Below are 27,861 nucleotides of genomic sequence, written 5' to 3'. Positions count from 1 at the left end.
TTGGTTTGGGACGGCTTTCTTACTGCTTCATGAAACAGCTTTTTAATATAAAAATTAAAAATTTTATACTAAAAAACTGCTTTAAGATTCAGGAAGAAAGTTGTCCCAAACGAAGCCTAAGTCTTGAGTTTCCCATAGAACTTAGCTTTTTCCTCTGTGGTCTGGAAACGGCCATGGCCAAACTTGGAGGAGGTATCAATGAACTTGAGCTTGATCTCCTCCATAGCCACTCGTGAAGTCTGCTTCAGCAGAGACTGCCTTAGAGTGACCACACGCTTTTTGGGACCAATGCAGCAGCCCTTAATCATCAAATAATCATCCTTAACCACACCATAATGTGGGAATCCTCCAATTGGTGCGATGTCCTTCTGAGTTCTGCAGATCAGAATCACAACCAAGGAATCTAAAGTCATTATTTAATAACATAAGACATCAACATTCTTAATAGGGGTGGGATTTTGACAAAATGGTTATGTCTAAAGCTTCGTTTGGGACGGCTTTCTTCCTGTTTCTTAAAACAGCTTTTTAGTATAAAAAACTATTTTAGTAAGTAGTAAAAAAGCCGCCCCAAATGAAACCTAAGGCTTGGTTTGAGACGGCTTTCTTATTGTTTCTTAAAATAATTTTTTAGTACAAAAGTTAAAAATTTTTTACTAAAATATTGCTTTAAAAAGCATAAATAAAACTGTCCCAAACAAAATCTAAAACACATAAATAAGTATTTTGTTGTTAGGTAAATAAACTTCTGTAAGTAGCTCTGAGTATCAAATAATGAAAAAGGTTAATGAAGGACCTCTAGATTTTGAAAACACTTTTAAGTGATTTATATTCATTTTCTTAAGAAATATCATCAAAATAATGAAGCATGGAAACAAGCTAAATAATGCAGAGCAACAATCTAAGCATAAAATCACAATTGTAAAAGAGTTCTAACCGATCAAACTCAGTCACAGCTGAATGAGAATCATCTCCAGACTTTCCAATCCTGTAAACCTTTTTGTTCAGTTCTGTGCGATGATGGTATCCATTCTGCCCAGCTCTAGCAACCGTAAATGAAACCCTAGCTGGATGCCAAGCACCAATGCAAGCAACCTTTCTTAAACCACGGTGTGTCTTTCGTGGAAGGCGAGTAACACCCCAGCGGGTTACAACACCTTCATAGCCCTTTCCCTTGGTTACCCCAATTATGTCGATCATCTCATCCTTCTGGAAAACAGCATCAACCGGGACTTGTTTTTCAAAAAAACTGTAGGCGTAGTCAATCTTCTGGGATATTGTTCCACCGTTCACTTGGATCTCCATAAGATGAGATTTTTTCTGTTTAAGGCCCTTCATCTTTCGAATCTGACAAGGTTATGATGAATGCAAAGGATGAAATAACTTGAAATCAAACTAATTCAAGAGGAACAAACTTATAGATAGAGAACATTAAAAAAAAGGGAGATTTACATACATACTACATTATACTACTCTATTTATATATTTAACATCTAAAATTTTAATATAACATACATACCACCCATAGTTCATTTTCATATAAATAGGAGTGGTAGAAATGAAATATATGAGTGGTAGGAAAGAAATATAAGTGATATATTTGATATTAAAATAATATAAAGTAGTATGCATGTAATATTAAAGTTTTAAATGTTAGATATATAAATAGGATGCTATAAAGTGAAATGTATGTAAATTTCTCTTAAAAATATCATTCAAACTAGTCATCATTAGCTTTATTCCAATTATTTGAGGTTGCATAATGGAACAAAGCTCCAAAAATGATCTCAATATTACCTGAGTGTGAGCAAGCACCCTTACAACAGATGCATGCTTCTTCATTTTCTCTAACTGTAGCTGGATCTCCTTTTTACCCTCATCAGTCTCGTATTTCTTTGCATACTTGGTAAATGCCTTCTTTTTGCATCTATACCAGTTCTTATAAAATCTTCTCTTAACTTCCTCGCTGAGATGCTGAGCCCAGACAGCGTTCAAAGAACGGAGACCACGAGAAGTCTTCACATACCCGACAACACCGACAACCACCATTGGAGGTGCTTCAATGATGGTTACTGCCTCACAAGTCTCCTTTTTATGGAGTTCTGCAAGGAATTTAAAAAAAACATGAACGACAAACAAATCTGAAAGATGAAAGTTTCATGTTTAAGTACGAATGGAAGCAAAAGAAATAACGTACTGATTTCTGAGCACTTGGTTAGCTATTCATAGATGAATAAAGTCAAAGAGTAAATAAATTATTTAAATTAAATTGCAATTTCATTAAAATTGAAATGATGACATTGAAAATGTAACCACTGGCACTCCACGGCACAAATGAAGCATAAAAATGTAACCGCTGGTAGGCTCGTAAAGTTGAAGAAATTGTTTAGAGAGAAATTCAAATTCTATTCTATTCCTTGAAATCATTACATAATACATATACATATATTCCATTATGCCCTATTAAAAGTTAAATTCTCATTTAAATCTAATAAAGAAATATCATTTCTAATATTTTCTAAACAAGTCTTTTTAGGTCTACCTCTACCTTTCTTAACATAAGTCAAATCTAATATATCTACATTTTATGTGACCAAACCATCTAAGGCGACTCTCTCTAATATTATCTCCCACTAGAGCTACTCCAACCTTTTCACGTATATGCTCATTTCGAATCATGTTTCTAAAAGTGAAGCCACTCATCCACCTAAGCATCCTCATCTCTGCAACACTCAACTTAATATTATACTTCTCTTTTAATGTCCAACATTCTGCACCATAAAGCATTGCAAGTTTAACCACCATCTTATAGAATTTTCCCTTAAGTTTGAGGGAGACTTTTCTATCACGCAAGTCCGATTCATTCCTTCACTTCAATCATCCAACTTGAATTCTACTAATAATATCCGCATCTATTTCACCATCACTCTAAACAATAGGATCCAAGATATCTAAAACGTATACTCTTATTAATGACTTGATCACCCAAAGTCATAATCGCCCCACTAGAACTATCATTACTAAAATTACACTCCAAATATTCAGTTTTAGATCTACTCAAACAAAAGCCTATAGACTCTAAGGTTAAACTCCATAATTCAAGTTTACTTTCAACTTCCTCTCTAGATCAACAAGAAGAATATCATCATCAAAAAGCATACACAAGGGTACAACCTTTTGCAAATGTCTAGTGAGAACATGCATCACTAAAGTAAAAAAGATATGGGCTTAAGGCTGATCCTTGATGTAATCACACTGAAATAGGAAAATACTTGATCAAACTATCTTGAGTATGAACACAAATAACAGCTCCTGCATACATATCCTTAATGACTTGAATATAAGCAGTATTAACCCCTCTCTTTTCTAGAACTCTCCATAACACTTCTCTTGGAACTTTATCATATGCTTTCTCTAAATCAATAAATATCATATATATAATAATCATATTCTACGGATCTCCACTGCATCCCTCAGATTACTACCCACGGATCTCCAACTGCAGCCCTCGAATTTTGTCCACTGATCTCCAACTGCAACCTTCAAATTGTTGCCCACGGATTGCTGATGTGGTCTCCCCATGGCTGCATGATTCAACAGAAGCAACCCCATTTTCTAGCAGAAGGCAAAAAAACCAATGCTTCTGTAGTATCCTAAAAACCACCATCTTTGGCATTGGTAGTAGCAGCCCAATAAAAAATGTGACAGAATCAATAAAAATTAATAGCAAGGAGAAAAATTAAGATCAGGCTCATTTTGTTAAGATCGTAATAACAATTGAATACTTGGTATCATTCAATAATAATTTGTTTGTTGAGCTATAAAATAAATTATCGCATTGCGATGGACAAGCTACCCAACAAAGGGAAAAAATAAAACTGCTACACGAGTTCATTCTCAAAGCCATAAAATGGTTGTAGCGCTGCATGCAGGAGTTGTAATTTCCCTTGCTCATTTGTAGAAAAATAAAAAACTATGATCGTAGCATGTTTTTAAAAGAAAGCTGTTGCCACAGAAAGCCTAGAAAATAAAGGCTAGATTTAGTTCAAGGCCAAAACTTCAAAGCATCTCAAAATATGCCAAAACATTAAGGACAACTGAAACAAAAAAAAAGCATTTTTTGTTTATTTTTTCAGATGTGGACAAAATAAATTGATTCACATTCGAAGTAAGAAATAAAACATGTTCTTTATTTAATATACAAAGAATTAAAGCCTGACTTCTCAACTTCTCTAACAAACGAGGTTATCGAACAAAATAAACCACACATTCTACATGGTAAGAAATAAACCTTTTTCATCCATATATGAAGAATGAACTTACTTGATCCAGGCTTTTCAACTTCTCTGACAATATGAGTCATGCCAGCCTTGTATCCCAAAAATGCAGTCAGTCTGGGTGGTTTGCTTGGATCATCTCTGGGGAAGGATTTCACTGCACCAGGAAAAAAGAGTGGAATGCAAAATAAAACAAAAAGTGCTTCGAAATAAACAAGAATTGATTTAATCGATCAGTTAATGCATACTTTTTCCGTAATTACATAGGTAAGAGGAACATCTTAATTACAAATAAAAACACTTCCACCTCAACTAAATTGATTTAAGCAATCAATTAATGCAGACTTTTTACATATTGAACAGATAAGGGGAGCTAAAATGAGCCTGGATGAAATAAGAAGTGTGTGGTGGGCTGTTGCTTCAAAAAATATTAAAAATTGATAAAAAAAAGTTGTTTTGTGTAACGGAAGATGGAGTGTCTGGTTAGAGGAAGGTGGTGGTGCATTCACCATCATCTAGTAATTAAGGACTTGAAAAAAAAAAAGAAGGAATTAAGGATAAGAGATGATAATACACACTTTCCCCTGAACTAACCATGTCACAAAAAAACATGTTTTAACTAACAGAAAACTGTAACTCGATTTAAATTCAACAAATACACACGACACTGGCAATTACACGAAATTTAAATGAGTTAGCAACAACAATAAAAGGCTAAAACCACCCAACACCCCCACTGTTCAACAGAAACACTAATGTTTTAATAATAATGATGACGAAGATGATTAAGCAGAACAAAAGCTACTTGCATGCACTCTGTAGTAGAAAGTGTGCAACGGCTAGTACGTAATCAGCAACTAGAGGCAAGAAATTTTGAGAGGGTTAACGTTTATCATACAGAAGGGTAGCCCTTACCATACAAATATTATTGAGGTTCAGATATCACAGTTGTTTCACAAGATTCCGGCATAAACATCAAATCTTGGCCCAGAAATTACAAAAACCATGATTTGTGGCGCTTGGCAAATCCGTTTAAACCTCTTTTAAAGATCAAGGGTTAAATGAAAAAAAAAAAATAAAACTAAATACAATCGAACTTATTTATTTACCTTCATTAACAACTTGCTTGTTGTTCAACAAGTAATCTATTAAAGACTGGTGCTTGACTCAATAGCGGCTCGTGTATGTTCAATTAATTTTTTTAAATGCAACTTGTTTAATTACTTGCATAATATTATTATAATATATATTTCTTTACTGGGTTAAGTTACTTTATACCTCTTTTATTTTCTTTTTTCGCCTATAATTATGAACTTCTGACATTTCAATCTCTATATTCCGATGGCATGAGGTCATGAGAATTGCATCTAAATGAACTTGTCATTAAGATTAAGCTAGAATTTTAATCCTTCGGAGTTGAACTTGCCATTTTCTTCTCTGTCCACCTACAACTGACGTTTTGATGAGCACGGTCTATAAGCATTTCATCTCAGCCATCAAAGCTTCTTCTCTAACATTCCTACATATTCCTACATAAGAATCAAAGTGCACCTTTATGAGAATAAGAGCGAAGTGTATCTTCTCTTAGATCGCAATGCATCTTCTCCAATATGCAATCAGCCCATAACAATCCATAATCTTGTGTCTTCTTTTTAAACCTACTATTTCAATGTCGCTTTCCTTCTTGGGGCCTTAATACCTTCTGTCATCCATAATTCTTTCCAATAAAACTATTATCTCATTCAATTGGTGCTCGTTTGATGCGCAGTAAAAAATTAGATGCTAATTTTAAATTTATTGAATTACTTATTCATTTGAAACTATAAATTATTTATTAATATGATAACCACATGGTAATTACTTTAATACAAACTTTTTTTAGCTCATTTATCAAGTATCAACTAATTTAAATACACACCCAATTAATTTCAATGAGCCAAGTACGAGCCAAGATTGTTCTTAAACAAACCAAGTATAAACTTATATGTGATAGCTTGGCTCAAGTTCTTGCCGAATTTGAACAGCTTGTAGCATGACCAAGCCAAATCCAATCCATAACATGCTAGGCTCGGCTCAGCTTGATTATAGCCCTAAAAATGAGCTTCAATAATCGTGTGTTCGCACCGATCAAATCTTTTAAAACCTCTGATTAAAAGGAATGTCAAACATAATTGATTATGGTAACCCTTAACTGATTTTTTTTAGTTCTGGGTTGGAGCAGGATATCCCCAAGTTCATAATCTAGCAAGACATGATCCCAGGTACCCATGATTCAAATCTTCACTAGTTCCAACAAAAGAAAAAAAAAATTACAAAATAAAACATGGGACCATTTAGTGGGTGAGAACGGCCTAACAACATTTAAGATCCAATGAGAAATGGAGAGAGAGAGAGAGAGAGAGAGAGATTTGAAGGCTGCTTTGAAAGGAAAAGAAAGAGATGAGGAAATTGTTATTATATTAAGAACTTCAAGGGAGAATTAGAGACAATCTAGAATCTAGATTGAGGTAAAGTAAGTGCAAAGTAAAAGCTTGGCACACAGTTTTACTTTTTTAGTGTTTGATGTATAGTTTGATTTAAGAATGAGCTTCAACATTCACGAATACGCACCCGTTAAATCTTTCAAAAGCTCTAATTAGAAAGAATGCAAAACATAATCAATAATGATGGTATTTTACAGTTTTCTTTTTTCCCCCTCTGGGTTGGGGCAGGATTTCCACAAGTCATAATCAAACAAGACATGATCCCTGGGTTCCCATGATTTAAATCTCCATTAAAAAAATAAGAAAATATACAAAATCAAATATGGGACCATTTGGTGGGTCAGAGAGGGCTTACACCCGTTGAGAGAGTGAAAAAAAAAGAAGAAGAGGATTTCCAGGCTACTTTGAAAAGTAAAGAAAGAGATTAGAAAATTGTCTTTAAAGGGATGTTCAGGGATAATATGGATTGAGGTGAAACAAGCAAGGTTCAGGGATAATATGGATTGAGGTAAAATAAGTGAAAAGTAAAAGCTAGATACTCATGTTTACTTTTTTAGTGTTTAATGTATAATTTAGTTTAAGAACAAATAAATTTACAACAATGTGGTGATAAAAGAATCAAACTTCTGAGTCATTAATAGAGTTAAAAGATATTAAGAGTCAATTTTTTATTTAAATCAAATAAAAAAAATATCATATATATATATATCATTTATAATATTTTCTAACCAAGTTTCTTTAAATTTATCTCTACCTCTCTTAACATAGGTCAAATCTAATACATCTATGATGCAAAACATAAATGCAAAAATATGATTTGATTTAGAATTTTGCACACTTATACTTTATCAACTAATCTAACGTTGCATACATGGAAGGTTTTCAACAAAATCCCTATGATAACAGTAAGATTAGTCACCATGCAAGGATCCCTCACTCAACTCCCTAAGTTATTATGCTTTAGCGGAGGGATCAACAAGAATCTTTGCGAATAACACTATAAACCACAATTAAAAGTGAATTAGGAAGATATAAGAGTATGAGGAAAAGTTTATCCAAGGGAAACACAAATACGGAGCTTCGGTGTAATTGCTTGGATGTTTGGAAATGAATGGACAACACGCTCCTCCTAGGGCTGCAAGTGAACTAAGCGTTTGACGAGATACTCGTTGCTCGGTTCGATTAAAGCTCACTTGTGATCGTTTAATTAACTAAACAAACAAACTTGGACAATATTTTAAATACTCGATCCTTAAATAAACAAGCTTGAACACTAATGTGTTCGGCTCATTTATGTTCGTGAACAATAACATTTAAAGCTCGTGAACAAGCTTGACATTAGGCTCGATAAAAGCTCGATTCATGTACAAGAGACATTTCACATTTGTCCATGTTTGCTTGATTGTTTGTTTAAAATATTCATGAACAAATACAAGATGAATCATAGATCACTTGTTCGTGAACGAGCTCATCTCGTAGCTCAAAAAAACTAGTTATATATGTTCATGAACTTGCTCATTTGTAGCTCAAGAATACTCATTATATATGTTCATGAACGTCCTTGTTTAATATTAAAAAAAAATCACTAAATATATTCATGAACATGATCGATGTAATTATTTGTTAGGAGGCTTGATAAAACTTGTTTGTTAAGTTAATGAACATCTAGAAGTAGAGTTCGTTTATAGTTCGTTAAGACTTGTTTGTTTAAAGCTCGATAAGCACTAAAAGAACTAAACATGAACCGAACATGAACCAAACATGAACACTCATTAATTTAAACAAACCAAACATGAACACAAACAATAAAGCTCGAATCAAACATGAACCAAACTTGAACAAGCTGATAATAAATGAACACAAATATGAACACTCACATAATCGGTTCGGCTCGGTTCGTTTGCAGCCCTAGCTCCTCCTAGCTGTCTTGGGACAGCATTTTGGCAATCTGCAGGTCTTGGATAGCAGTTTTGATACCTGGAAGAGTCTGAGCAGCAACCTATAATGCCTAGGAAAACCCTTGCCGTTCTTAAAGGGTTGCTGGTTGGTAAACCGAAGCGAAGTTGGTGGCAAAATTTGCTGTTCGGAATTTTCTGGGCCGTATTTCTTAATGCAAAATTTCTGGACAGCTGTTGGGAACAGGTTTCTGACGGCTAGGGTTTGCTTGGAGGGGCAATTAAGTTAGCTAGGGGATAGGGAAAGGTGACGGCTGGATTTGAGAAAGATTAAGGGAATTAATTAGATAGGGGAGATAGGGTGGGCCGGCCATGCATTGGGAGTTAATTAGGGAATTTATGATTCCTTCCAAACTTAGGTTGCTAATTGTGGAAAGAGAATTAGAGAGAAATCTCTAATCAATTTCAGATTTGAGAGGATTTGAGAGTTTCCAAAAATAAATCAATCTCATTAGGAATGAATTTCAAATTCAATTTAATTAGAATTTGAAATTTGAATTCTTTTCAAAGTTAAGATGATCTAAATTAGGAAAGTATTTAATTCTTTCATACATGAGAGGTTTTTATCTTTGAAAGCATTAAGAAGGTGGGAACGAGGGGTCAGAGCCCTCTTATAGTTGAGACATTCCCCTATTTTGGTAGGTGGCATCCCCTACCCAAATTCAGGGCCTCTCTCCTTATGTAGAAGTTAGAATTTTTTGCAACCGTTCATTTTCTTCTCATCTAATCTTCTTCTTATATTGGAGGCATTACAATATCGTAGATAGGCGGCATTACCCTATCAAGCTTCAGTGCCCCTCTCCTTGTGTAGAAGGAGATTGTTTCCTCCTTATTCTTCTATTGCGAACTTCTTCTTACATTGAAGGCATTCCACTGTCAGAGATAGGCGGCATTCCCCTATTAAGCTTCAGTACCCCTCTTGTGTAGAAGGAGATTTTTTCCTTCTTATTCTTCTCTTGTAAACTTCTTCTTATATTGGAGGCATTCCACAATCATAGATAGGCGGCATTCCCCTATCAAGCTTCAGTGTCCCTCTATTGTGTAGAAGAAGTCGCGATGAGAGGTTATCTTTTTAATAGACAACTCTTGACAGAAGAAGATCAATTGCTGCTTGTATGCGATGCTGATTTAAGAAGATCTGGCGGTAATAGTGTCCGGGAGGAGAACCAGAAGTGATGAGTAGATGGGGAGAATTTCAACGCCATTTGAGTGGAAGTCTGTTGGCGATGATCGATCGAGTTGAAGCTCATCGGCAATCAACGGTCGAGTGCTAAATGAGAGAGTTCGAGGGTGCGCTGCTAGTAACAGTCGAGCGATAATCCAATGATGGCTTAAGTAAAGGACCGCCGGCAAATATCAGATGAAGGGCCGATGATCGCAGATGTCCAGTTGCATTTTGCTAAGGCAATATGCATTCATACGGAAGTGTGTCGATATTAGATATCCCTGATTCAATGAGCCAAAACAATGTGATATGTGAGTTGTCTGGCGACACATGTATAGTGTTAACTGAGTTGAGGCCTAATAAAAATCAAATTGTAATCTTTCTTTGAAGAAGAAGTTGCTAAGGCCAAAATGCATTGATGCGTAATAGAGAAGAGGTCACTTGAACCCACCAAGGATAATTGATCGTTTTGAAGTTGTTTGTTATTTGATGACTTGTAAATATGATATGGATGTACTTTTAATTTCAGCTTCTAGTGAGAATAAATTTACACTTGAACTTGATGTACAATTTTGCAATGTAACTCCAATGATATTGTATATGAAGTTGAGATTATTGTATGAGCTTGATACTTGTTTTTCATTTGAAATGAACTTGTCCTCCAAAGAAAACTAAGTTGTTTTATGCCTCTTTGGGCTTCCGTGCTCTTTGAGGTTTTTTAGCCTATTAAGATTTTTGTATGCCTGTACTTTTTGAGGTTTTTAAGCCTTCCAAGATTTTGTATTCATGTGTGGAAGAAGCCGAGAGAATCCACCAAGGATGTATAACCTTTCCAAGGTTGTATGTCAGAATATTGCTCGAGGACGTTAACATATACGGAAGAGATTAAGAGAATCCGCCAAGGATGTATGACCTATCCAAGATTGTACGTCAGAGCACTGCTCAATGACATTAACCTATATGGAATAAGTCGAGATAATCCACCAACAATGTAAAACCTATCCAATGTTGTATGTCAGAGCCCTGCTCGATGACGTTAACCTGTGTGGAAGAGGTCGAGAGAATCCACTAAGGATGTAAGACCTATATGAGGTTGTATGCAGAGCTTTTGCTCGATGACGTTAACCTGTATGGAAGAGGTCGAGAAAATCCACCAATGATGTAAGACCTATCCGAGGTTGTATGTCAGAGCTCTGCTCGATGACGTTAACATGTATGAAAGAGGTTGAGAGAATCCACCAAAGATGTAAGACCTATCCAAGGTTGTCTGTCAGAGCCTTTGCTCGATGACGTTAACCTGTATGGAAGAGGTCGAGAGAATCTACCAAGGATGTAAAACATATCTGAGGTTGTACGTCAGAGCCTTTGCTCGATGACGTTAACCTATATGGAAGAGGTCGAGAGAATCCACAAATGATGTAAGGCCTATCCGAAGTTGTATGTTAGAGCATTTGCTCGATGATGTTAATCTGTGTGGAAGAGGTCAAATCAGATCCCTCTCGGATCGATTTTTCCCTGATTGGGAGGGGGCGAACGCCGCGTGTATTCTGAATCAAAGGTGAAGAATGATTTATTTTTAGACTGTTACTGCCTTTTTGAGGTCGATATTAAAACCTTGCCCAAGGAGTAGAAGTCCCGTAAGGGACTGTATAAAGTTTATAATTGATTGGAAACATCCTTGCATTTGCTGTGATTTTTATAAAGTATCATCTTGATGATGAAAGCATTGGAGAATCTTTTTGACCACAGTAAGAGTCAAAGTTACCCCCACTCTGCATCTGATTCTTATGATATTAATGCATGTCATGAAGTTGATAAGAGCGATCTTTTGAGATTGGAGCAATAATTGCCCCCTAGTCGAGAATCATTTTCCCACAGACGACGCCAAACTGTTGCGTCTAGGAGTATTCGCGGCGGTTGAGAAATATAAAATTTAATGTACCTTTATATGAAAATCTGGCACGCAATCAGGTCCTTCTTTGGGGAAGGTCTTAGCTTGATGTACATCTTTCAAAGAATCACTGCTGATGTGTTTGTTTGGTCTGAAGAACTATAGTCGGCGGGCGAAGTAAGTCGAAAGGACCGTAGTCGACGGGCGACGAAGGTCGGAAAGACTGTAGTCGGTGGGCGACGTAAGTCAGAAGGACCGTAGTTGGCGGGCGACGGAGATCGAAAGGATTGTAGTCTGTGGGCGACGTAAGTCAGAAGGACCGTAATAGGCGGGCGACGGAGGTCATAAAAACTGTTGTCTGGCGACGAGCAGAGGTCCACCGTCGTGTAGAACTCCGGCATGACTTGGAGTTCGGGTAAAACTCCGGCGTCACTTGGAGTTCGGGTGAAACTCCAACATCACTTGGAGGACGGGCGAAATTCCGACGTCACTTGGAGTTCGGGTGAAACTCCCGCATCACTTGGAGGTCGGGCGGAATTTTGGTGTCACTTAAAAGTCGGGCGGAACTCCGGCGGTGGTCGAAGAGGAGTTTCTTCCCTCCTATTCTTCTATTCTCCTCCTCTTACTTCTTGCTCCCCCCCCCCCCTCAAGAGAGATGAGGGGTCTTTTTATAGATTTCTGGAGTGGCATGGCTCGTAAATAGGAGGAACAAGGGCAAATGTGGAGTGGTTCGGATAGACGGCCGATATTGAATCCCTTGATCATGGACCGTTCTTCAGACATTTGAAGGTCTTAGTGGTGTCGGAATTCGGTGATCTTGGGCCCGTTGGATTTGTCTCCTCGAGCCACTCAATTCGACTATAAGCACATAATGTTTGGAAACTGTTTGGTAATCCAAATTGTGGATTGAACCTTCCAACAACGCTTCGGGTCTTCGATTCAGACCCATTTGGGCTCAGATTGAGTTGAATTTGGTGTTGTTGGGTTCGTATTTCTGAGACGATCAGTTCGACTGTAAGTTCGCTAAAATCGGAGTTCAGATGATCCCAGATTTAATTTTTTAAGTTTTCAACTTGATTTTTGGATTAGACCCCATTAATTTAGGAAGATAACCCTTCAATTTGAAATTCAAATTTTGAATTTTAAATTCTTTCCTAAATTAGCAAAGTCATATTTGGAAAGTTTTAAATCTCTTCCAATTTATTTTAAATTGGATTTGATTTAAGCTTCATATTCCTTAATTAAATAACTCAATTTTGAAGCTTTAAAACCCCATCAATCCTTCCCCTCCCTCTATACCACCAGCCCATTAATGGGCTTCTCCCCTAATTTTTCCTATTGAAGCCTAAACCCGGTTTGAATTTTAATTTCAAAATGTTTCCCTCCAATATCACTTAACCTGAAATTAAATTCATATTATCTAAATTCCAACCTCTCCCTAATCCAAACCCTAGCCACCCCACTAATCACCAAACCGCCACACCCTTTCCTCTCTCTACCCAAGCTACCGGCTTCCTCCTCCAACCGCCACCTTCTCTTCCCCTTTTTTCCTACTTACATTCTCTCATCTCTCACGGAAAGCATGTATGGTTGATCCTGAGGTCGACCACGGATTTGTTTTCGACGAGCAAGGACGGACGGATATTCTTGAATCTCCGTTCTTTGACATGTACTTTGGCAACGACGAGACTGTCGACAGATATATCGACCGCATCTTATACTAACTAACACTATCGATCGAGGAGCACATTCAACCGGGTCATTGGATAATCATCGGTTAACCACCACCTCCTCCACCGCTGGCTACTTCTCCATCAAAAAAAGTCTTCGGCCTCCTCCTACTGGTAATCTCCTTCCTCGTATGGTTCGCCTTCCTCCGCTAAAACCTAAGAGTGATGAGTGAGAAATGACTCAAGGTGAACCTCTCGTTATTAAGTGATGGATTATGTTATGTATATGTGACATTTACTATTGTCTTTGAATTTTGATTGGATTGTTTGGTTAATGTAAAGAGTGCTTCTTTGCCTAAGCAAGTTAAAAAATTTTAATTCCTAATTCTTCTTTATTTGCAAACAATAATTTTATATTAGCAAGTTTTAATCAATTGTTTCTTTTTTAATTTCTCAAGTAACTCCTAATTATTTCACACCACAATCCAATTCAAATTGATTTGGATTTGATTGGAGAATTTTCCTAAAATGGAACTCTATTTTATGAAATAATTCGAATTTCAAATTTTGATTGGTTGATTGGATTGAAAGCTTTCCCAAAGTGATTTGTAGGAAAAAGGAAAGAAGTAATGGGGAGATTTGAATTTTGAAGGCAATGAGGGAGATGTGGTGGTCGGCGGCTAGGGCTAGGATTAGGATTAGGTTTTGTGGGTTTTGAAGACGTGGTGGTGAGAATTAAGTGGATCAACCCATCAAGGGGTGAGCCACTTAGGATGGCCGGCAACTGGGTGGGAAGGGGAAGAAGTGTTGGCCGGCGGTGGGGCTTGGGCTTGAAGTGGAGGCCGGCAGTTTTGGGTTTGGGAAACCCTAAACCAACGGCAAGGGGAAAGAGGAGGATGAAAGAAAGGATAGAGAACAACAAGAAAGCTAGGAACCCGGACTCTTCCAAAGTTGGTGAGTGATCTGCTTCCCTCTCTAAGGGATTCCTCTCCAAAGACTCTCCAAGCTCTCACAAGCACTCAATATGCATAAATTTCATTATAATTCATTCCCCTCAAAAGAAACATATGAGGCTAATATATAGCCTCCTATAATGAAAGGAAATAGGACGACATTGCCCTTAAGGCGTACATCTAACAAAACCCTTAAAGGCAAAACGGGAAATGCTACTAAAACAAATACATAAAACAAATAAATAAAACAAATACATATGAAGACTCAGAAATAGATCGGTGCGATCATGGCCGACGATCGTCAACCACGTCTCTGAAAGAATTTTCATGATCTGATGTCCGCATCAGTCTACTTTCTATTTGTGAAAAAAAAATCATAAGCTCTTTTATTATTCCTGAAAGCATAAGATGAGAGTGTCATAAAAATTGTTATGGTGCATTAAATAAAAAAAGTGGAGCTAGAGTTATGCATATTAAAGCATTAATAGTATAAAGCAACCAAGGGATTTCCAACATGTTCTAAACTGATTACCTATGATGCACCGACACGCCTCTTAAAGAGGGTATGCAGTGTCGGACACGTGTCGGACACAGACACGTGTCCGACACGGCATTGGAGAGTCGCAATTAAAAAAATTAAAATTAAAATCGGACACACGTGTCCGGTTATTAAATGATAAAATCATTCATTCTATTTAGCCTTTTCCGCGAACTAGAAGCCCTATTTTTCTGGTCCACGAAAGAAATTTTCTAGGGCGGACCGGGAGAGCTCGCAGTAGACGCCAAATGGAGCCCACTGCCTTCGCCTCTCGTTCTCATCTTTGCTCGAGCCGAGGCCAAGGAGAGCTCGTCTTTCCCATTCCTTCATTCTTGCGTGATTTCTGCGGTCATCCGAGTCAAAGTTCGCAATCAAGGCCAAACAGAGCACCTTTTGCGCGCAAGAGAGCCAAGACCTGTAATTGGATTTCATCATTTCTTCTCTTCAAAAATCTAATGTACATGCTCGGTACCGCTCAGTACATACTCGGTACCGCTAGGTACATGCTCGGTACCATTCAGTACATGCTCGGTACTGCTCAATATATGCTCGGTACAGCTAAGTACATGCTCGGTACTGCTCAGTACATGCTCTGTACCGCTAAGTACATGCTCGGTACCGCTCAGAGTTGGAAGCAATGATATTCAATGATGATGATATTGAAGGCCAAAGACCAACATCTGAATATATTTCTATCATTCCCTCTATTGAGTAATTTGACCTTCATGTTGTAATAAATAATTTTTTGCTTATATTTTGGTGGTTGTATTAGATATTTTGTACTAAACATCTTTATGTTATAAGCTAAACAAGTTATCATGAAATTGATTTATTATTACTTGTCATTTTTACTATAATGTCATCTTAATTTCTATATATTATATTAAAAAATTATTATGTCGTGTCCACGCCGCACCCGTGTCCTATATTTTTAAAAATTGCCATGTCCCGTGTCCGTGTCTGTGTCGTGTCGTGTCCGTGTCGCCGTGTCGCCGTGTCCGTGTCGGTGCATCATAGCTGATTACAGACACTTACAGATGACATTCAAAGGGAGGGACCCTCGATGCAACAAATAAAAGATTACAAGAATAGACAAAATTTTTAAAAAATAAATACTTATGATTAGCAAATAAAAAGCTGCATATATGACATGCATTGTTTAATATTTTAATATTAATAATTATCAATCAATATTCTTAAAAAATAAAGCATACTTGCTTGTGATCAATTTAAGTATCTTAATCTATTATATAGAAGAATACTTGAATCAATAGCATAAAAGAGATAAGATATACATGAAAATATAATTAATAGAGTTAAGATGCACCAAATAATGTTAGAATGTCTTGGGATCTCAATCCTAAAGCACACATTATATCTAATTCCTAGGAGGAAAAAAATGTAAAACACTAAAATTTGATTTATATAGTGCAACACAATTTCCATTTATAACAAATAAATCACACAAATATAATGGACAACAACAACTACATCAAACAGTGACGGAGCTAGAAATTTCTTATAACGGGGGCCAATTTAACTTTTTAAATGGAATGATGGGTGTCTACCATTCAGGTAGTCTGATAAGATGGTAAAGAGAGTAGTATAAGATTAAGTAAAATGTGTTTAAAGGCAACATGAGTGTGAAAATTGCTCTTAAGCTTTACATTTTAAAATTGAAATGCCCATTAGTTTTTGTTTGCAGAAAGCAAATGATGATAAGCTTCAGAAGCTGATAGCAGAACTTTAGGGGTAGGTTCAAATATTCATCTTGAGATAATGTACTGAAAAAATAGAAGTTACATCACTAATCCTAATCTACTTATGCAACACATCTATATGTGCTCTCAAAATTCAGTCACTCTATTTGATTGCTAAATAATCAAAAGAAAAAAATTCAGTAACTTCTTCAGTAAAACTGTAAAAGCATGATCCAGCGAAGAGGGTAAACCCCATAATTTTGATGTTACGTACAGGATCAATGTGTGTTTAATATAGCCTAAATTGGCAATTTAACATTCTAATTTTCAGAATTCGGATGGGGGCACGTGCCCCCATTCTTGTCATTTAATGGCCAACATTATGCACCATAAAGCATGCAGGTCTCACCACCTTTTTATAGAATTTTCCCCTAAGTTTGAGGGGTAATTTTCTATCACACAACAGACCCGATGCATTCCTCCACTTCAACCATCCAACTTGAATTCTACTAATAATATCCCCCATCTATTTCACCATCACTTTGAACAACTGGCCCGACATATGTAAAACGTATTACTATTATTTGACTTCATTTCCTAAAGTCACAGTCCCCACTAGATTTATTACTATTAAAATTACACTCCATGTATTTAGTTTTAGATATACTCAAATAAAAACATTATACTCTAAGATTGACCTCCATAGTTTAAGTTTATCTTCAACTCCCTCTCTAGTCTTATCAATAAGAAGAATATCATCAGCAAAAAGCATACACCATAATACATCATCTTACAAATGTCTAGTAAGAACATCCATGACTAAAGCAAAAAGATATGGGCTTAAAATTGATCCTTGATATAATCCAATAGAAATTGGAAAATACTTGATAAAATCACTTTATGTTTGAACACAAGTAACAGCTCTTGCAACATATTCTTAAAAACTTGAATATAAGCATTATTATCCCCTTTCTTTTATAGAATTCTCCATAGCATTTCTCTTGTAACTTTATCATATGTTTTTCTTTAATCAATAAATATCATATGTAGATCCTCCTTATTCTCTCTATACTTCTCCATCAAACCTATCAATAAATGTATAGCTTCCATATTAGACCTCTCCAAATTGATTTTTAGAAACATTAGTATTACATCGTAACATATTCTCGATAAAACTGTCCCATAGTTTTAAAGTATGGCACAACTTAATTAATCTATAATTCGTACACACTTGAGCCTCACTTTTATTCTTAAAAATATGAATCAACACACTCCTCCACTCATCTTGCATCTTTTTAATCCTCAAAATAATATTGAAAAGTTTCATAAGACAAGAAATTTCATCTCCTAAACAATTCCACACATCTTTAAAATATCATCAAGTTCAATAACATTTTTACACTTCATTTTCTTTAAAGTTTCTCTAACTTCAGTTTTGCTAATACGTCAATAAAAATAACAATCTTTATTTTCATTTAGTGTTACTAAGGTTACTAAAATTAATTGTATTCAAGGAATAATTTTACAATCTTTGTAATCTAATCGATCTATTTTTCTTATAAGAAAATAATAAATCTGAGTTTTACAATATCCATTCTTATAAATGATGAGATGTTTTTTCTCAAGGTATTAGCAATTACAAAATCATAACCTACAGTGAAATCTAATATGGTCATACCACCTTCATTAGTCACTCCAAGCTCATATCCGTCATGAATGTTTTTAAAATCCTCTACCTCTCTACAAAAATATCGATTTAAATCTCCTCCAATAAAATCATATGTTAAGCAAAATCTAATATTTGACATCAATTAAATGATACCATGTTAAAGAAGATAATAATAAGATTAAAAGGAAATGAGGATTGGAAAGAAAAAAGTGTTGATGAGAAGAGCAATGTCTAAATAGTAAGATTGAAAAGAAGATACAAGTAATGTGAACTGCGATTGGCTAATGGTGTGTTGTAGAAAATGCATCGAGGGCTAAAATGACATCGACTACAAGCGAGTTGAGAGAGAGAGGATTTGCTCAACTCTAATTCACATGCAAGCATGCTCTGCTTTTTACACATGTTTTAAAAAAGATGGGTCACGCGCAATACCAGAACACTCAAAGATAGTGATCACCAATGACCATCACATCAACACTATTATTGGGCTAAGAAGAAGCACTTACCTCCTAATGCTCAAACTCTATACATAATTTTAAAGATGCACTACCATAGACACAACTCTCATAACCTCGTATTTTAGAGTTTGAAAGTGACTTAAATGCGAAATGATACGAGAAAAATGAAAATAAAAGACAAAAAATAACCTAACTTGATAAATAAATATATAATATATGAGTTTTTTTTTTTCAAACAAGTTGTATTCCGGAGGTGCACGGATTGAGCCTATATTCTATTTACTTAAAAAAAATATGTTTAAGTAGTGAATAGAATAATAACTTAGGTGTCGGTCCATTTGTTAGAGTTATAGGCTCTTTTTATATAATGGAATACGATTCACTTTCAAGATGTCTTTTTTCTAGTTTCTGCAATTAGAATTCTATTGATTTTTCAATTCATTGTTCAAATTGCACTTTTACATTTGCATAAAGAGAACCTTTGCATTGCTTCAAGTGAGAAGAGTTGTCTAAATTTATAAGAAAGTTCATTCCACCTACCTCAATCCATGCACCTCTTTCTTTGTCCGATCAAATTCTTTCCCTCCACACGGTTAATATCTAAAAGAGACATACAAAGAAAATCATAAGTAACTAATTCCTATACAATATCCTAAACTCTAATTCTAAAGTAATAAAAGGGTTCTTTCTAATATCATGTTTATGTTCCTATTCAAACCCTCCACACCAATTCGTGATATCTCTCAAACACATTCTCTTTCAATTAGGATTTAGCCAAAATTGATTGGTTTTAGATACAAATTAATAATAACTTGGTTAAGGTCCGCCTCGCCTCACTAGAATGAGGCTTACGCCTCACGCTATATATATTAAAACTTACATAAATCTTATGATGGAATTTCAAAAACTTCTGGATAGGAATCCTACATCAAGGACGGTCTCTTTGGGCTTTTCCTTAGAAAAAAACTGGTGCTTGGAGGAAATGGAAATGACAAGCCGTGATCCTTTTGTTTAAATAACAATTAAGGTGAAGCACACTTTTTTTGGATCGTCTAGACAAAATGTTATATATATATATGAGTACTATAGAAATAATTAAACAAGTTGTAATTAAAAAAAAAAAGTTAAAAACCTAAGAGCAACCACCAAGCATAATACTAACTTTTAATAAATTATTTGTTGAACAAACAAGATGTTTGTGAATGTAAATCAGCAGGTTTTGGACTAAGCTCAAGCTTGATTCATTAAACATATGTGCCCTAAAAAAATGTTTAAACATATTCAATAGTTAACTTCAATGAGCATTAATCGAGATGACTTCATGTTGTTCATTCAGTGCATTGGCTAACTTATAACCCTACTTTCATGTGTAGAATGAAAAAGCATGTTTATAGATTTATAGTGACACGTTTGAGTATTTTTTGTAAAAATCTAGAACAAGATCAGAAAATCTAGAATTGTCCCCCTTGATCATTTTTTTTAACATTTAAATCCATTAATAACATCATAGTTAAGTGATCATTGAGTTATTAGATTTGTTTCAATGTGATGCACTATTTATCTTTTCGCAACAAAAAATATAGATAGTGGTAGAATATATTCATCAATGGGTACAAAATACACAAATTAAACAGACAAATAAAATTAGTGTAAAAAAGTTAGCAAGAGAAAATAATAGATCTAAGATAACATTACTAGAAGTTGCTTAAAAATATTCAAACTAACAATATAATACCTCAAGCAACAGTAGGCAAGAAAGAATTAAAAATGTTAATTCATAAAGCAAGAAAGGATAAAGCTAATCATGATGAAGATGGCTATTGGGTGTGCAGCAAAATTAGCTAAAAGTAAAATTTTACTGTATTTCCAAATACCCTAAATCTTCAATTTTTTTGCAAAGTAGGTGTAGCCAATTGGTTACAACTACTTCACAACAAAAAAATAAAAAAAATGAAGGAAGCAATTACAACACCCCTTTTAATCTCATTTCACTTTAAACAGACAAAAGCAATCTCAATCTTCTTTCCATCAATTATTTGTAGCGACCTTACAAACTAAATAGCTTGTAAAAGAGTATATCTTCGCATGATTAAGCTCACAATAACAAATCCTAGAGAAAATCACCAGATAACATCATCACTCATCAGAGGAAACCTAAGTAACAGTTCAAAAAGGGTCAACATCACACATCTATGGATAACACCATCGATAGTCAGATCGAAATTAAGTCACAGATCAAAGGGGGATATAAATGACAAATCATTCTTGCACCATGAAAAATTTCTCAATTCATGCATCTTGGTTACAATTGCCTTCGACTTTAATGTAACAAAATTCTTCATTTTGAACTTCACCTCTCTTAACCATGTCTTCTAATATATAACTTCCTCATTTTTGTGATAAGTCGTTGTTAGCACTTCTTGTCCTCCAGCAATAAAATTTTTTCCATTTTTTTGCCCTCATGCATTTTTAATGTATAATCTCAAATTAGAAAAGCTTATGCTATAAATACCAAGGTTGTGAAAAACGGACCGGACAACGAACTAGAAGAATGAGAGATTCAAGATTCAACCGGTCAAAGCTAGGGTCGAACTGGATGATGTAATAAATAATAATATTATTAAAAATTAATAACATTAATAGAATAATTACGGGAATCTAACCTCAAACCATAAAATTCTAAGAATTTAAACAATATAATTTTAATAGATTATCTCTCAATATAACTAAATTAAATTGAAATAATGAATATATTATAATATAATTATAATTTATAAAATATATATTTTAATTATATTATATTTATGAATATCTAATAATTTAATTATAATTAATTTTTACATTTAATTATAGTTATAATAAATGAGATTATTATAATATACATTATAACAAATTAAAAATTTTAATATAATATATAAATTTATAATATTAAATTTACAAATGTGTAATAAGAATAATATTTAATATAATATAAAAATTTATATTATTAATTCTTATAATATACATTATAACAAATTTATAATGAGAATAATATTAAATATAACATATAAATTTATAATAATAAAAATTTGTATTTATAATATACATTATAATAAATTTATAAAATACAAATTTATTATACAATTTTAAAAACTTTGTACGCCAAGCAACCTAAATTTGCGGCCCAAGTAGCCAAAATTCGGGGCCCAATAAAATCTAAACTCACATTCAAGCTCATATAGTATTCATGCAACTTTTTTAGTCCCACATCATAGGAGAAGTTTGAGGTAGTTGTCTTTAACCCTTTATATAATGTGAAGTACTCACTTTTTACTAAACACAATATTTGAGATATGAGAGATATTATATATATTTATTTGTAACTAGCAGATCCATATCATATTGTTCAGATAGGATCTAAACTACTCCAGTTAACTTAGAAATCAGTTCCTATAACTCTAGTTTATGATCCATTCCAAAATTATTGCTTTGATACCATAAAAGCTTGTTACAACCCAACCCAACAAGATTCCTATCATGTTGAGCTGTGACAGGTAAATCCTATAATTTAGTTTTAAAATATTTTAGATTCTTTTCTAATATTCATTTTAAATAAATAACATACTACAAAGCAAGCTTGGGCTTTATTGGGCCATTAAATTGAGTTTGTTGGGCCACAAATTTGGGCTGGTTGGACCACGAATTTGGGCTAGTTGGGTGCAAAATTTTTTAAATTTTGTATTATAAATTTGTTATGATGTATATTTATAAATTAATAATATAAATTTATATATTATATTAAATATTATTCTTATTACACATTTGTAAATTTAATATTATAAATTTATATATTATATTAAAATTTTTAATTTGTTATAATGTATATTATAAAAATCTCATTTAGTATAATTATAATTAAATGTAAAAATTAATTATAATTAAATTATTAGATATTTATAAATATAATATAATTAAATTATGTCTTATAAATTATAGTTATATTAGAATATATTCATCATTTCAATTTAAGTTAATTATACTGAGAGATAATATATTAAAATTATATAATTTAAATTCTTAAAAGTATAAAATTTGAGGTTAGACTGCCGTAATTATTCTATTAATGTTATTAATTTTTAATAATATTATTATTTATTACATCACTCGGTTCAACCTCGGTTCGACCGGTCGAACCTTGAACCTCTCATTCTTCTGGTTCGTTGTCGGGTACGGTTTTCACAACCTTGCTAATTACTTGAGAGTCAAGAGGTTGATCGTAACAACAAATATCTAAGAGTGAAAAATGTGATAATTACAGGCTTTTATAACATTAATAATGAATGAAAAGCGAAATTTGCATAAAAAGGAATAAACAACACGTTGAATAAGAACATAGTGGTAAAGGGGGAATGTGGAGGGCTCATGCAAGATGAATAAGTTGAGGGAGTTTACTCGAACATAATGAAACCGTGGGATTAATAGCTCTTAAACAGATAAACAACTGCAGTTAAACCATTAAAAAAAATTAAAAAAAACTGCAGTTAAACCATTAATGAATTCCCATGCTGAAGTAAAATCAACAAAGTGTCATTTGCACCCAAATTGGAATTTTAAAAAGTTGCAAAACAAATTCAAATATCATAGAGAAAACATTGAAAGCAATAATGATTAAAAGATTGAATACATACCAAAGAGAGCCGAGAAAATGTATTAAAGCTATATTTGATTATTCATTAGTGAGGGTACTACGGGTCCATATTCTAGCCCGCGTGTAGACATTGGAAGTGGACCAAGTGGTCATGTGGGTTCACTTAATGATTGCTTGGCAATCAAAGTAAGAAGCAACTTCAAGATGGTGGTGTTAACTAATTTCAGCTCCTTAATTCCCTGTTGGAATTCCATGTCCAGTGAAAACACTACAACAACAACAACAACAACATCAAGCCTTTATCCCACTATGTGGGGTCGGCTACATGAATCCTTTTTCTCCATTGTGTCCTATTAAAAGTCAAATTCTCGTTTAAATCTAATAAAGAAAGGTCATTCCTAATATTTTCTAACCAAGTCTTTTTAGGTCTACCCCTACCTTTCTTAACATAAGTCAAATCTAATACCTCTACTCTCCTAACCGGGTCATCGCAAGGCCGCCGTTTTATGTGACCAAACCATCTAAGGCGACTTTCTCTAATCTTATCCAGTGAAAACACTGAATAACAGAAAACATTAAGCAACTAAATTAGGTTCAATGGCCACCCCATAGCACTTGCTGGGAGATAGAGTATCAGGTTTTCCAATTACTTCTCTTTCTTTTTGGGCACAGTTTTATTTTTTTTCTCTCGATTGGCCATGGAAAGCTTTTTATTAGGAGTAATTTATTCCACAAGTTGACTTCTCAACTTCTACGGTCTTATCCTCACCCGCTCAAATTGCCTCTCTGATCCTTCATTCCATCAAGTGAAAAGATGCAGTTCTCCCTCCTATTTTTTACAGAATTGCTAATCTTCCCATTTCACTCACAAGGGCCCAATTGAGCTAAAAATCAATTGAAAGTGGGCATAAGCAATGCCCAAACCATCCAAATTAATCATAAGACACAGAAGAACAGTTGCTACAACGTTATCAACTTAAATAAACATAGTAATCTAGTATAACAATTACAATATAATTATATAATGTTGGTTCAAATTTCACCAAAAACATATTGAACACTATTCAACAAACAGGATTACATATATAATACATATTATTTTGTTATGTGTAATAGGGATAATGTAAAGTATACAATATAACCTATTATCAATTATTATATTGAATATCTTATGTATTATATTCTATACTATCAAGTGCTAGATGTTATGGAACTTTTTAATTTATTTCTTCCCCAACTCCCACTTCCAAAAGAAGAAAATGTGACCTTACCCCACAAAGGAGATAACCACATAAATCCCAATAAGAATGGCATATCAGCCAAGTTCAAATAGCTTAATTCAAAATTATGGTAATAAATCATATCTTAAAATTGCAGTTATATTTCCATTTTGCAATAAGGATTCATTTCCATATATATTAAGTTTATTTGACGTGGAAAGGTTCAAAATAATGGACTTCTATCTTCCATTCATGTCAACAAAGGTTCTTCACCACATCATCAAGCTAGACCATGAAACGTCTATACTTTCAAAACCATCAAATATACATCAAAAAATAAGCTGCAGCTATAGCCACTTGACTAAGTGAACAAATTTAAGAAGATCTGCTTAAATCAAAATTAAACATAATACTCTAGAAGACAAAACATCAAATATAACATAAAAAAATAAGCTATTTGCAGCTATATTAAAATGAATTATAGAAAAAGTTTAAGCAGTCCTTCAATCAAAATTAAACACAATAACATAGACAGTAAAATCATTACTTTAAAACATATCTTATGTGTAAAATACAATTATCGGTTAATTTAAGTTTAACATTGCCAAATCAATACCAACGCTTGTGTTCACAAAACTAGCAATATGCGAACCCTAGATTGTTCTTCTCTACCAATTGCTACATAATTCAGATAGAGTTAAAGTGCGGTGACCAATCCAAGTTACTCACATGTTATAGGTTCAACATATACAAATAGCAGTTACAAATCAGATGTTATAAATCAAAAACTTTAAGAAAAAATAATTTATGACATAAATCAACTCATTATGAAATGAAATACGAGTGAATTAAAATAACTTGACAAACCTTTTCCCCTGTGCCGTGATGCTCTTTTTCTAGGAAGGAATCCAAGAGAACCATGTCTAGGGTGCTCGAATTTACGATGAGACATACTGTCTTTGTTACTCTTATTCTGTAAAACTACTCAGAAGAAAAGTTCATTAAATAAAATGCATAATTGTAATTCCATAGTTTGCTACAGGGCCTTCAAGGGAAATACATGAGAATGTTACAATTAACTCAATTTGGAAGGAGGCTTAAAAAGAACAGTTTGTTACAGAATCGAGTTAATTTGGCATAATGTTAAGGTTAAGAGTCCAACTATTAGAAAAGAAATCAAAGTTACCAATTGCAGCTAAGATAAAGGCTACATGCAAGCAAAACATTAAAGCTTCTAGCAGAACAAACCTTAAATGAAACAGAGAACCAGATAGACAAAAACAATAAATTTAAGTTAAAATCATTAGGATCTCTGCAAATAGTTCATCATGTGAATTTTGTAAAGAAAATAGGGCTGATTACTTAGAAATAGGCTTGTTTAAAACATAAATCATAAAGTAACTTGCATCAACCTTTTTGTTCAAATCTAACATTGGAAAAGTACTTTGCATAAGATTTTAGATTCAGATTAAGTTTTCAGTTTTCACACAGAACCAAATGCACAGGTCTAAGCTTGCTGCACAGCTAAGTAGTTAGCTTTGAAATATTGGTAAGAATCTATGATGCACAAATACGATATTTTAAAAAATATTAAAAATTGTTTCGTAATCACAAAAATAAAACAAATATAAAAGAAAAATAATCATACGATATTAAATTTATTACAATTGCTCGTAAAATAAACAATATAGTTGAACTTATTACATGCCTTGAACTCAATTATAGAGGCAATATTCACAAGTTAATAGAGGTTGTTAGTCTAAAGTAGAGAAAATTCACTCTTTTATAAGAAAAACTAATAATTAAAGTAATAGAAAAATAAAGCATAATAAGAAAATTAAAGTTAACATTAAGTAAAACTTAAGTTATTTAAATAATATATTTACAAATAAAAGAGAGTAGACCTTTAACTAAAGATGTTTGTGGAATGTACTTCTAAATTTAAATTTATCATTCAAGACAAGTGTGTTGATACATGAAACTATTACATTTCTTTTATTTCTTTAAATTGGACAAGTAGAAGACTTTCTTGACAAATGTCAGCCGCATGAATGTATCATACCATGTCCTGCGCAACAAGCTTTATTATTAAAGAATGTAAGTGTATCATACGTGACAATGTACCACCTATTCAAGCAATCTCACAATCTTTAATAGTACATGAATAGATAAACATGATATAAAGCTCGTAATCTATATCACGTATTAATGAACAGCATAAACCACCAGATCTGATGTAAATGGCAAAAAGAACCTCGACAACCAAAGGCCTATGGCAACAATGGATGCCAATTCTCTTGCTCAATGGTTTTCCTTCCTAATACCCATTTCAGGGTTTCGGTGAAGAAAGAGCATTTTCGAGACTCCAGCCTTGATTCATTTTCGGATCTTTTTGCGAGGACTCGTTGGCCATTATCAGAAATAGGTAGCACGCTTGATTTCAAAAGAACGTCAGTTATTTTCTAGGTTTTTGCTTAGATATCAGGGGCAATGGAAAACTAATTTGGAGCACAAGAAAAAGAAGAAAAAGATAAAGGCTACAGAGCACTCAGACAAGAGAATTATGACAAGAAAAACTATAAATCGGGATTAAAGATCATCGCTTAGGAGCGGAACGGCCACGAAAATTCATCATAAAACATCCTCTTACACGATTCAGGGAGGAAAAAAAACCAATGGCTCTCCAGATAATGGAAAAATAAATAATTTTACATCTTACATAATGTATACAAACGATCGATTTACAGCTGAAAGCCAAACATATCTGCTACTGCTGGAGAAAGTGTTAGGAAATCGTAATGCTTTACCTCCTTCGCCGAAAGATTGAGGGAAGCAGAGCCGAATGCAAGGAGACCAGAGATCCGCGGAAAACCCTAATCAGCGGAAGAGCTTTAATAGTGCTCATACTGAAAAATGAACGGTTGATTTTGGTCCTGATGAAATGAAGACCATGGGCTAGCGGACTGCGATTAATGTTAAGTGTCACGGGCTGGGCTTTTTAAGTCCGTGAAAAGGCCATTGCTGGTAACCATAAATGATTTGAAATTGAGATCTAATTCATTTGATTATTATTTGAATTGAATTTGGGTCTAAAATTCTGATCTGAATAATTTTTGTATCGAGTTTGAATTGACACAAATATCAAAATTAATTCGATTATTATTTTGATTTGATTTTAATGAGTTATATTCATATCATAAGTATCATATTTGAGTTAAAATGTTCATGTTGATATAAAAAATTACACATTCATATTTG

General features: G+C 33.9%; 1 protein-coding gene across 3 annotated transcripts; it reads right to left on the bottom strand.

Moving 5' to 3' along the window:
* LOC110092585 (60S ribosomal protein L3) lies at positions 1–27,525 on the bottom strand. Of its 3 annotated transcripts, none has more exons than XM_020817200.2 (6): positions 27,411–27,525; positions 25,471–25,584; positions 4,321–4,431; positions 1,795–2,099; positions 935–1,344; positions 1–375 (listed from the first exon to the last, which is right to left on the bottom strand). In XM_020817200.2, exons 2-6 carry the CDS (start codon positions 25,553–25,555, stop codon positions 117–119), a joined length of 1,170 nt encoding a protein of 389 aa, XP_020672859.1. In that variant the 5' UTR covers positions 25,556–25,584; positions 27,411–27,525; the 3' UTR covers positions 1–116. The 3 variants fall into 3 exon arrangements, with proteins under 3 accessions (XP_020672859.1, XP_020672861.1, XP_020672862.1); XM_020817202.2 differs by having other exon boundaries at positions 25,471–25,576; positions 27,411–27,449; XM_020817203.2 differs by lacking the exons at positions 25,471–25,584; positions 27,411–27,525 and adding an exon at positions 8,635–9,225.
* Between the last annotated feature and the right edge of the window lie 336 nt (positions 27,526–27,861).

This window comes from Dendrobium catenatum, unplaced genomic scaffold, assembly GCF_001605985.2.
Source record: "Dendrobium catenatum unplaced genomic scaffold, ASM160598v2 fragScaff_scaffold_325, whole genome shotgun sequence".
Classification (NCBI taxonomy): domain Eukaryota; kingdom Viridiplantae; phylum Streptophyta; class Magnoliopsida; order Asparagales; family Orchidaceae; genus Dendrobium; species Dendrobium catenatum.
Note: the sequence above shows the minus strand (reverse complement) of the source record. Positions and strands in the feature narration are given on the sequence as shown.

Bases quoted from the DNA above. Each gene is read 5' to 3' on its own strand.
- LOC110092585 (XM_020817200.2), bottom strand. From the start codon at position 25,555: ATGTCTCATCGTAAATTCGAGCACCCTAGACATGGTTCTCTTGGATTC. The intron at 4,432-25,470 runs GTTTGTCAAGTT...TTCCTGGTGCAG, and splicing joins ATCACGGCACAGGGGAAAAG to TGAAATCCTTCCCCAGAGAT. The intron at 376-934 runs GTTAGAACTCTT...TCTGATCTGCAG, and splicing joins GCTGTGACTGAGTTTGATCG to AACTCAGAAGGACATCGCAC.